General features: G+C 42.8%; 1 protein-coding gene across 1 annotated transcript in view; it reads left to right on the plus strand.

Moving 5' to 3' along the window:
• Window positions 1–12,819, plus strand: part of LOC311048182 (arf-GAP with coiled-coil, ANK repeat and PH domain-containing protein 3-like) — a 119,537-nt gene that overhangs the window by 71,279 nt on the left and 35,439 nt on the right. The window contains exons 5-9 of the mRNA XM_084061270.1: window positions 2,614–2,672; window positions 6,102–6,285; window positions 7,381–7,425; window positions 8,726–8,821; window positions 9,781–9,855. Coding sequence (XP_083917396.1) covers window positions 2,614–2,672; window positions 6,102–6,285; window positions 7,381–7,425; window positions 8,726–8,821; window positions 9,781–9,855 — 459 coding nt within the window. The remainder of the gene's footprint in view (window positions 1–2,613; window positions 2,673–6,101; window positions 6,286–7,380; window positions 7,426–8,725; window positions 8,822–9,780; window positions 9,856–12,819) is intronic.

Raw genomic sequence — 12,819 nt, forward strand, 5'->3', positions numbered from 1 at the left:
TATTAAATAGAAAATGGTTGATTTGTGATGTTGCATGGGGAGGAGGAGTGTGTTAGGGCAAACAGCTGGGTTGTTAAGATGATTTGGTGTACGAAGGTGTTTAGGCTGCATTGCCCTTAGGGCATCTTTAAATAGGACAGGTTTGGCTGGAATTTTAATCAGTTTAAAGCTAGACATCTACAGTACTTAGACTGATATTCAACGTGAGGTGAATGTTTATCTGTCTCTTGAGGTATAGTGATTTATATTGGCATGAGAGATGAGATCTCACAGCCGTTTCCCAGACCATGTAGACACAATGCAAAGGCTGCTCAAAGTGACCACTTGATGTACTGTACAGCAGTGGTGTAAAGTAACTAAGTACAGTAATGCACTCAAGTACTGCACTACTTAAGTACAAATTTGAGGTAATTGTTTTACTTTCTTCAGTATTTACAATTGGCAATACTTTTACTTCTACTCCACTACATCTCAGAGGAAAATATTGTGCTTTTACTCCACTACAATTATATGAAAACTTTACTTACTGGTTATTTTGTAGGTTTTGATTATTATCACAAAACATACATTAACCACTTCAGCCCTGTATATATTTTTGGCCATTTGAAAATAGTCGATCTACAAGCTCGCTGTGAGCTTGTAGATCTGCTATTTTCAAAAGATTTTTTATGCATTTTTAACTTGTGAAATTGAGACATTCTGCACAGTGAGTACTTTTACTTTTGGTACTTTAAAAACAAAATGGGACCTGTGGCAATCATCAAGTTCCACATGAGTTTCACATGGATTAATGTCAGCTTGGCTTTGCCAACAGCCCCACACACACACACACACACACACACACACACACACACACACACACACACACACACACACACACACACACACACACACACACACACACACACACACACACACACACACACACACAGGCTGTAATCCAGACAGTGTGTATGTTTATTTACATTGCACGTCGGGGGTCAGGGATTGCTATAGAAAGTCTAATCCACAATGATTGATGCACGCAGTCGGTGTGTTATGTTGCGAGTGTGTATGTGTGAGATTATTACAGGATCAGCCTTTATCTTGGCTCCTGTGTGTGTGTGTGTGTGTGTGTGTGTGTGTGTGTGTGTGTGTGTGTGTGTGTGTGTGTGTGTGTGTGTGTGTGTGTGCGCGTGCGTTCGCGCATTTGCCTTTGCATGTGATTGGGTGGGTGTGTCAACATAAGGGCTTGATATACTTTGATGCACCGAAAAAAGCTGATCCACAAGATCACAACGTGTCACACTGCGATGCATTGTAAGCTTGTAGATCTGCTTAATCAAGTAGACGTCTGGCTATGCAGTAAGGATAATTCCTTTTAACAGGTCGTTCATGAAAGTCCTTGCGGTCTTGTTTCCAATGAGAACCTGTGAGCAATTAGGGGTTAAGAGTCTTGCTCAGGGACAAATTTCATTTCATCGACACATATGCTGTCCTGGCCAGGAATCGTACCTGCCGCAACCAGGGCCTCTGGCTCCCTAGGCGGGATCACTAACCACTCAGCTATGGCCGCCCCGCAGTGACTTAAGACTTGACGCCTGTCTGTCACTGCATGAACAAGTGGCTTAGACTGTCACGTGTGTGTGTGTGTGTGTGTGTGTGTGTGTGTGTGTGTGTGTGTGTGTGTGTGTGTGTGTGTGTGTGTGTGTGTGTGTGTGTGTGTGTGTGTGTGTGTGTGTGTGTGTGTGTGTGTGTGTGTGTGTGGTGTGTGTTTCTTCCTGTGTGTGGCATGTGTGCAGCTGAAGTGCTGATTGTGGTCTAGACAGACAGACAGACAGACAGACAGACAGACAGACAGACAGACATGTGTGCTCCTCATTAGGGAAGGAAGAAGAAGAGGGGATGAAAGCAGAGGAGATGTTAAAGGAAGAGGAAGAAGGGATGAAGGAGAAGGAGAGGTTAAAGAGGACAAATACCTCAAAACCACGAAGTATAACTAATGCATGTGTAATGTGTGTGTGTGTGTGTGTGTGTGTGTGTGTGTGTGTGTGTGTGTGTGATCGACCTGTTTTGCTCTTTAGCATGAACACAAGACTATAATGTCTCTCTCTCTCTCTCTCTCTCTCTCTCTCTCTCTCTCTCTCTCTCTCTCTCTCTCTCTCTCTCTTTCCTTCCTTTTCTCTTCTCTCTCTCCCACCACACAAAGTGTCCTCCTGATGAAAGGGCTTAGATTGCCATCTTGTGGTGGAATATAGCACCTGCCAACCTCTCATAATTATGCAATAGAATCATCTCATGGGCTTTTTAAAACATAATGACAAGTCTCTCTCTCTCTCTCTCTCTCTCTCTCTCTCTCTCTCTCTCTCTCTCTCTCTCTCTCTCTCTCTCTCTCTCTATCTCTCTCTTCCTTTTCTCTTCTCTCTCTCTCCCATCTTCTCTCTGCCTCCACACACAAATTGTCGTCCTAATGAAAGGGCTTAGATTGCCATCTTGTGGTGGAATATGGCACCTGCAACCTCTGCCCATAATTATGCAATAGAATCATCTCATGGGCTTTTCAAAACATAATGACATAAGTCTCTGACTTTCTCTCTCTCTGCTCTCTCCCTACCTCTCTCGTTCTCTCCATAGATTCTGTTTGATCAGGCTCAGAGGTCCATTAAGCAGCAGCTCCACACCTTCATTAAAGAGTGAGTATGATATCTCATGGTTTTGTAATGCTACACACATGGTCCTCAATGCTCACTAGGAGCATAATTAAGGTCTGTGCACAAACTGGCTGATTCTGATTTGTTTTGAATCAATTCCTACCAAGACTATTTTCCTCTCTAGACCTTTGTGTGCATCAATGCAAGGCAGGTTTATTTGTATACAGCAGCACATTTCAACAAGACAGCATTTCCATGTACTTAACATGAAACATCAACCACTTAAACCCTCTAGACCAGGGGGCTTCAACGTTTCTTAGGCCAAGGACCCCCTAGCGGAGAGAGATGAAGCAGGGACCCCCTCTATATTGTATACATTTGTGTTGCAGATGAAACCTTTAGATTTCATAGATAGCTGTGTGTAATGTGAATAGTGTATTTTCAGATAGTTAACCTTCAAAGGGACATTTCGCCGATTTTGCATCAAACCCCTATTTTTATCTAGGTCTAGGACCCATAAACATGATCCTGGTGTGTTTGTTGTGTTTTATCTGTATTTTTAGATTTTTATCCATATCCTCAGAGACTATGAGTCATTTGACTCATAGTCTCTTCATCTCACCTTATTTCCTGACTACAATGTAGACCACACCCCCACGCAGCCTCCCCTCCCCACAAGGAAGGGCAGTGCCCCAAAGCATTATGGTCATTATAGTAATGCAGCAGTCCAGTCAAACACACAGACTACTATATTGTTCTGGCCATAGGGTGCAAATTTCTAATTTTGCTACTGTTATCTACTACAAATATTATTAACATTGAGTGACTCTAAGTTCTTCCAGGGGTGAAATGCTCCTTTAAGCCCTCAATATTTAGTCAACTTGACCGTTGGCTCTGTACTTGGTCTGCTCTTGTCCCCTCTACACAGACTCTCCGAAAATAGACGATCTACAAGCTCTCAACGCCTCGCAGCGTGAGGCGTTGTGAGATGGTAGATCTGCTATTTTTGGCTAATGTTCCCCAACCATACAAAGATTTGGCGGACCCCCTGTAGTAACTCTGAGGACCCCCTAGGGCCTAGGGGTCACACACACACACACACACACACACACACACACACACACACACACACACACATGGCGGGGGTCCCCCGGACTGGAGCGAGTACCCAGGTTCGGGGCTCCCTGGGCCGGGTCGAGGCCTCCCCGCGGGTCCCCGGGGGTCCCTGGCTCGAGAGGCCTGACCCGACTGGCAGACCGGCCGGGTTAAGCCTATGGAGCCAGGGACCCCCGGGGGTCCCCGGTCCACCTCCGCGACACACACACACACACACACACACACACACACACACACACACACACACACACACACACACACACACACACACACACACACACACACACACACACACACACACACACACACCTGCAAGTTTATACCCAACTCCAGAGAGATAAAAATCGTATGAAATGGGGGTTTGTGGCCTAATGCATCAAACTGGGGCTCCTTGAAATAAAATAAAAAAGTTTGAGAATCACTGGTTCAGTAGACGGTCAGCCTCCTAGGGGCCACACCATAAAAACTACACTACACTACCTCATCTGTGGAAATCATGATTTCCATTTTAGGGTTCAGTGAGTCCTCTCCACAGAGCATGACATTGCGTTAGCTGTAGGGCTAATGCTTGATGTTTGTGAGAGGCTTGGGGCCATTTGGTCTGACCAGTCGATCACCTGTTTGGGGGTCCTTGCCGACGTACCTTTGATCCAAGCCGTGTTGTTGTAACTCGTCTCTGTCGGGTGGGAAACCTCACATGTCCAAAACTGTTACTTTTCAGGATTCAAATTCGAAAGCGTCAAAAGTAGCAGATCTACAAGCTCGAAACGCGTCGCTTCGCGCCGCGTTAAAATATGGAGTTAAAATATGGAGTTAAGAGGTTTCTGCCCGACAGCAACAAAACTATTAAAATCCAAACAAAACACATACGTCATAGAATGGGGGTGAGGTAGAGCAGTTGTTCTCAAACTGTTTTTCATGTCAAGGAGTCGGACCCCCAAATGTATATGTATTTGGCCACGGACCCCCATCTGAAAATAGATGTGCTATTTTCAATTATTCGATTAATATACAATGAATTCGAGGAGACAGTTTCTAATAGTAGAGCCTGGAGATGACTGAGGCTTGGATAAGGAGCTACGGACAGAAGACTGTGATACAGTAGTACTGGACAGCTCCTAGGTGTGAATTGATGTACCGTATATCTACATCAATCAATAAATCAATCAATCAATCAATCACACATACTTTGTCATGTGTAATTCAAAGTGCTTCACCTGTAAACAGGGACGTGCACAGATAGACTCTAGGTGGTGCTAGAGCACCTGCCCTTTGCCCTCTTGACCAGAAGTGCCCTTTTTTCAGTTTACAGCAGGGGCCTTCAACAGGGGGTCAGGGACCCCTAGGGGGTCCTCAGAGTTACTACAGGGGGTCCGCCAAATCTTTGTGTGATATGATTTTTCTTTTTACCATAACCACTCGAAACCTAGCATCCCTTTTCTGAGGAGAACTTTAGCCAAAAATAGCATATCTACAAGCCCTGTGGGCTTGTAGATCGGCTATTTTTGGCAAAGAGGTATAGGTGTAGAGGGAAAAAAGAGCAGACCAAGTAAACAAAAAAAAGTATAATTTACTTGAGCACCTGCCCCTCAAAATGCCTGTGCACGCCACTGCCTGTAAAATAGGACTTAAAAACACAAACACAAAAGGGAAAGAAATAGAGCATATACAATACATTATGGAAGAAGAAGTAATAGAGAAGGAAACAGTGAAATAGGATGGTTACGTTAAAGCAATGCATACAAGGTGAAGTGTACTGCATGAAGGTGAAGCAAGGGCAGTGCTAAATAAATCTGATCTGACCAAATGAGGAGGACCATATGCGCAGATCCGCAGGCTTCCCGAAATGGAAGAGCTCACATGCAGAGAGACGTGCAGGCAGCCTGGGTCTGTTGGTGGTGGTTCTAAAACATCCACATGGTGCATGGCAGTGGTTTAGGGCCAACTGAGGTCCCTATCTAAAAAGTTAGCTTTGCAACTCCGCAAGGTATAATGTATTTCGCCCGCAGGCATGCAGAATTCGGCAGAACACTGTGTGCGTGTGCGCGTGTGCGTGTGTGTGTGTGTGTGTGTGTGCGTGTGTGTGTGTGTGTGTGTGTGTGTGTGTGTGTGTGTGTGTGTGTGTGTGTGTGTGTTAGAGAGAGAGAGAAAGAGAAGAGATGAAAGAGAAGGAGAAAGTTCCTTATTAAAACCGGATTCATTTTTATTCAACTTTTGGCTTCAATTTCAGTAAATGATAATCGGGGTTAGCCCAGTGAGTGACTAGCATTCCTGGATACATGTTCATAATATATTAATTGAACAATATTAATACACACCGCTTTCTAAACACAGTTGCACTTCTTTCTAAACCAGGGACGTGCGGCGGTTCAAGGAGACCAAGAAGCAGTTTGACCGTGTGCGTGAGGACATGGAGATCGCCCAGGTGAAGAACGCCCAGGCGCCCAGGAACAAGGTCCACGAGTGTGAGGAGGCCACACAGGCCCTCATCCTCAGCCGCAAGGCCTTCAGACACCTGGCTCTGGACTATGTACTGCAGGTAGGACACGCACACATGCACGCACACGCACACGCACAGAACAGAACACAGTTCAATGCGTTTTAGTTGTAGGTGTTTTATCAGTGTTGTCCAGTAGGGGGGGCTGTGATACCCAACAGTGGATGCATCAGTTTGAACTCCTGATATAATAAACCCAACACATATTCTCACTGCAGAATGAAAAATAAAATCACTGCAGCCTTTATTAAAGTGTAACCATTTAAAGTTACAATGTAGGCATTTAGCAGACATTCTTATCCATAGCAACTTAGAATAAACATGGTTAAAACATGGGCAGTGCCCATGTTTTAGTACATACACAGTACATAGAATGCAGAGAGAACAGCGTAGTGCCTCAAATAAACTAGGATCCCAAGAAGAAATGTAAGAAATGAACCTAAACGAATGTTATCTAAATAACATTGTGTACGTTTGAAACTATAGCAGTGGTTCTCAAAGTGGAGTCTGGAGCCCCTCATGGTTCCTTGAGGCGGTTCCAAATGGACCCTTACAGGTCTGTAACTCTGAGAGTGTACTGGTGGTCCATTTGGTTCCATTTGTACACTGTCAGAGTTATGGGGGTCTGTGCAATTAAAAATGTTTGAGAACCACTGAACTGAAGGATACCAGGTAAACAATGAACCTGTCTAAATAACGTGCTATCTAAATCAGTGGTTCTCAAACCTTTTCATGTCAAGGACCCCCAAATTGATATGTATTTGGCTGCGGACCCCCATCTGAAAATATTTTGTGCCAGGGACCCCCCATACAAGATTTGTGTTGAAATGTTTCAAAAATACAAGCTCACCACACGTCGCATTGCGACGTGTGGAGAGCTTGTAGATCGGCTATTTTCAAATAGACAATGTATATCGCGCTTAAGTGGTTAAACTGAATTGAATGCCAAATGTACTCATTTTGCTGGGAACCCCGTGGTACCCCCCCAAGGACCCCTGGGGGTCCATGGACCCCATTTTGAGAATCAATGATCTAAATCACATTCTGTACATTAGTGGTGGAGTAAATGAGTCTGCTGTAGCCTAAAACTCTATTCTGTGTTTTTTTTCTCCTCCATTTCTCCATTATCATTAATAGATCAATGTGCTTCAGGCCAAGAAGAAGTTTGAAATCTTAGACGCGGTGAGACACCCACTTTTATATTCTGTTTCTCATTTTATAATGTTTTGTGTGTGTGTGTGACTGTGTGTGTATGTGTGTGCGTGCGTGGGTGCGTGCATGTGTGTGTGTGCGTGTGTGTGAGAGAGCTCAAGCTCATTTTTCATAGAAATATAACGATGTTATCTGAATAAAGAACAAGCCAAGCCACCGTTACTAAATAATGCATGGTTTCAGGAACATGAAACATGGACATTTCCCAGCTCAGCAGTTAACAACAAAATGTATTTGTTTGGAATATCATTGATCAATTTAATACATTGATCAATGGTACAGCTTTAATACATCGTGGGAGACAATTTAGCATTGTCCTTATTATGTTCAGAATTGTGAGCGTGTAGATCGGCTACTTTTGCTATGCTTGTTTTACTGTACAATGAACTATGGTAGAGGTTTGGGTTGTGTAGTTACCTGGCCATGATCTTACTGCAAATATTGGCGAGATATCTTCAGTAGTTACTCCATTGAAAATTGATATTTTATATATATCGATATATATATAGATTTTTCGCAATGGAGAAAACGGACAATATAATTTTTTTAAAGAACACATGGTTATGACCTCATGCACACCGGCTCCGAATTTGCCGTGCGGCAAGTGGCTGCGGTGATGCAGGTTTTTTTTTCTTCAATCGAACCCAGTTCGATTCGTGGTCTTTTCGCATGCGGTAAAAACTGATTGACTAATCGCACCCTGTCTGCAAAGGCCTTCAGTCTACGCGGCCTTCACACCTCTGAGTTCGGGCCGCTTCACACCGATGTCGCTCTTCTGTTGTCATGATCCGCCGGCCGGTGCCATATTTGGTCACGAATATCAACCCAAACTCCATATCGTTGCTGTCGGGCAGAAACCTCTGATGTCCATATTTATTTTATTTATTTTTTCGTAAATTAACACCCTACTTGATCATACTACAGCGTCACACAAAAGCATGAAAAGTTGCAGATCCACAAGCTCGAAACGCGATGCGAAGCGACGCGTTTTGAGCTTGCTATGTTTGCTACTTTTGAATTTGAATCCTGAAAAGTAACAGTTTTGGACAGATGAGGAGATTATGTTTATTGGAATTGGAATATACATTTCTAATCAATTACTGAAGATATACTTATCGTATCTATACGTATCGTCACCAATATGTGTAGTTACATTGTGTAAAAGAGTAACTACACAACCCAAACTTCTACCAAAGTGTCATTTAGCTTTTTAAGTGGTTAAAATGCAGTATTCAAGCTCACTTTCATTGTTTTCATTTTCTCTTTTCAGATATTGTCCTACATGCATGCTCAGTACACCCTGTTCCAACAAGGCTATAATATCCTGGATGAGATCGACCCCTATATGAAAAAACTGGCTGCTCAGGTGAACAATCACACAAGCGTGCGCGCGCACACACACACACACACACACACACACACACACGCGCGCGCACACGCACACGCACACACACCAAATGTCATGTTTATGCCATTCTCACTGACTGCATTAATGATGCATGACTTCTCGACGCATGTGACACAAACAAGAGCCAGCCGACGGTTTATTTTTATACTTCGTCCCTCGGCACTTTTCGCTCAATAAAAGTGTTGTATTTTCAACTGAATAAAGTGTTGTTGTTTGCCGAAGGACATTTGTTGAAAGGGGCGTTCTGCCAAGTATAAATTAACCTACAGTTACATCAGTCTCACTGACTGACTGAAATGTAATAATAATAATGATGATAATAACTAGTCCATACCCGTTGGGGATATGAGCATTGTTTTCATAGACCTGCTTACTTATTCCTCTGGCAAAATGTGGCAACACTGATCCCAATCCCATAGCCTGGGGGACCATGTAGAGTTAGACAGTGTTTCCAAAAAAGGCTAATAAACAGCTTGAATTTGGGTAAATTGAAAAACAGGCTTCCTCGTGGTGGGCATTTGCTAATGATGAATGGCTATGTGCAAGTGCAGAGCAATTGCTTCAGCCACTGAGGAGAACCAAGCACTTCAGACAGACTGACATGCCGTTAATTATATGTAGGATAATAAACTTTATTTGTAAAGCACCTTTTAAGAGCAGAGTCACAAAGTGCTTAACAGAAGAAGCTGCAAACACTGTACACCAATAGAGCTTAGCAGAAAAGAAAAAAACACAGCACAAGAAATACTGTAAATCAATAAACACAACAATATAACATAAAACACAGCACAAGAAGTAAATCAATAAACACAACAATATGTAGATTGATGCACTAGTGTAAGTGTTGTGTTGTGTACTTACTGTATACACTGTGTACTGTTGTGTACTTACACATTGTGTTGTTGTGATGTGTACAGTTGGATCAGCTGGTCATTGACTCGGCCATGGAGAAGAGAGACATGGAGCACAAACACGCTGTCGTCCAGCAGAGGGTGAGAACTCTTCTACTCCTTATCTTCACTCCTACTTTATACTCTGTCCTTTACACCAGGTGGTTCTCAACCTGTGGGTTGGGACCCCCAGGGGGGTCCCCACATGAATTTTTAGGGGTCCCCAGATTATGGCATCAAAAGTATTCAACAAACTATCCTATAAAAACTGGTCAAACCTTGACCAAATTGTAGAAGCGTTGTGAGCTTGTAGATCTGCTATTTTCACTATTGAGGCATCTAAATCAAATGCCTCAACTCCTACATTCCTACAGTGCATTTGCAGCCACCTGTAAGTGCTTTTTTAGAGCGGATTTGAAGGAGAGTAAGGATTCACATGCTTTTATGACTGTTGGTAGGGCATTCCACATTTTTGTGGCATAGCAGTAGAACGAATCAGACAACGATTATACTCAGAACTAATGACATGCTGTGAAGTTCAAATCTGAGGTATGATTTTGTGGTTTTCATGTCATCACCACCTCTCTGTCTGTATCCCCTCTTTCTGGTCTCTGTCTCTGTGCTATGCTGTTGAAGGAAACAGAAATGAAAAAGAGAATGTGGGCTGCAAGGTCACTGGGAGTTCAGTACCGGAGCCAGAATGATTAAATATTTAAAGTCTACGTTGACTATTATATCGTCTCTGTCAGGTGGAAACCTCATATCTCCAAAACAGTTACTTTTCAGTATTCAAATTCAAAAGCATCAAAAGTAGCTGATTTACAAGCTCAAAACGCGTCGCTTCGCGCCGCGTTTCGAGCTTGTGGATCTGCTACTTTTGATGCTTTTGTGTGACGCTGTAGGGCGTTAAATTACGAAAAAACACAAAAAGTAAAAATATGGAAATAAGAGGTTTCTGGCCCGACAGCAGTGATATAATCGTCATTTCCCCATGGTTATTTCTGAAGCTGCTTCTGAATGTTGTCAGCCGAGGAGGAGAAGTGCTATTGTTATCCGGGTGTATTTTTGGTACGTGAGGAGAATTGGCTCCTGGGAGACAGCAGAGCAGCTTCTCTCCTAGAACATCAAAGCGTTTCTCTGCCAGTAGCACACAGTTAGAGCTCCCTCGGCCCCTCCTGATTCACTCACAATAATTCAATAACGTCTCAGTCGACTGCAAGGAGCTGGAACTGGAAAGCATGCATTTGTCTGGAGTTCTGAAATTGGCCCCTTGAAGCCGACAAAAAAAAAGAAAGAATCTTATTTTTACTTCAAATGGCTTTTCAAAAAACAGACGAAGAGACTGAGGCTTTGCCGCGGCTTTGTATGAAGTATTTTTATATTGTCCAGTGCTTGACTCCAGAAGGTCCTTCATCTTTGTGTTTTGCGAGCTCAGAGAACAATAAAAATAGCGCTGCCGCCGAGTGCCAGTAGTAATAAAGAATAGTTTTATTTCATGTCTTCTTTATTCTTCTTGATCAAATCAGGAGCAAAAAGTAAAAACATTTTTTTGTCTTGCTATTTTTGGGCCGTTCAGCTGCACAAAATTCAACTCTTTGGAACTTATACCTTAGCAATGTGTGCATTACACATTGCTGGACAGGGTATAAGCTATCTCTCCTCTGTCTTGCAGAAATATGAGCACACACGACACGATGCGATACGATATGACTTTATTATCAGCTCACACTGAAATGTGTCTTGCGACCCAGCATCCAAGTACAGTATGCAACACATAATAATACACACATTTGACATAACACAGAAATAAAACAATTATATACTTAAAAACATGAAGACAAGAGCAATGTCCACCACTCAGCCTACTGGCCAGACTCTATATTAAGCCTGAAAGTCGATTGATGGACAAACGACCTCTTCAGTCTGACCTTCTTGTATGTTGGAACGCCGTATCTCCTTCCTGAAGGCAGCGAACTAAATTCCCCATACAAAACATGGCTAGTGTTTGAAGTGATGTTCCTTGCCAACACACACATGCACACATGCACACACACACACACACACACACACACACACACACACACACACACACACACACACACACACACACACACACACACACACACACACACACACACACACACACACACACACACACACACACACACTCAGAGAGCCTACCCTCAAGACTATAACATCCATCTGTTACCTGATGAAGTGCCAAGAGCAAAATCGGCCATTGAGCCAGTGGTGTAAAGTAACTAAGTACACTTACTCAAGTATTGTACTTAAAAGCACAATTTTGAGGTATTATTACTTCACTGGAGCAAATATTTTACTTTTACTCCACTACAATTATTTGAAAACTTTAGTCACTCACTAGTCACTCACTTTATAGATTATTGATTATTATTACAAAATATGCATTAACCACTTCATCCCTATACTTCAGATATTTGAAAATTGCCGATCTACAAGCTCACAATGTGTCGCTTTGTGGCGCGTTGTGAGCTTGTAGATCTGCTATTTTCAAAAGATGTTTATACATTATGAACACTTGTGAAATGAGACATTCTGCATAATGATAACTTTTGGTACATTTTGATGCCAATACTTTTGTACCTTTACTCAAGTAAATGTTTAATACCGGACTTTTAATTGTAACATTGTATTTCTACATTGTGGTATTGATACTTTTACTTAGTAAGTAAAAAATGTGAGTTATTTTTCCACCACTGCCATTGACCCAGTGCATGTGCGTGCGTATTTGTGTGCGTGTGTCTGTCTGTGTGTGTGTGTGTGTGTGTGTGTGTGTGTGTGTGTGTGTGTGCGTGTGTAGATAACATCAATATTAGTTATTACATGGATGGTTTCCCTCCAAACTGGGTAATGTCCCATGGAGAGTGCTTTTCCACCTGGCTGGGCTCTGGCCTTGCTTCAGTGTGCTTATTGAGCCAAGGCCATGGCTTAAAGCAAAAACCAAACTTGTAATCATGGGTCAAATTGTCGGCTCTATTTGTCACTGGTGTCATTTTTCATATTTTACTGTAATTATTCTGTCTCCAG

This window comes from Gymnoscopelus microlampas (assembly GCF_963454915.1).
Source record: "Gymnoscopelus microlampas genome assembly, chromosome: 7".
Lineage (NCBI taxonomy): Eukaryota > Metazoa > Chordata > Actinopteri > Myctophiformes > Myctophidae > Gymnoscopelus > Gymnoscopelus microlampas.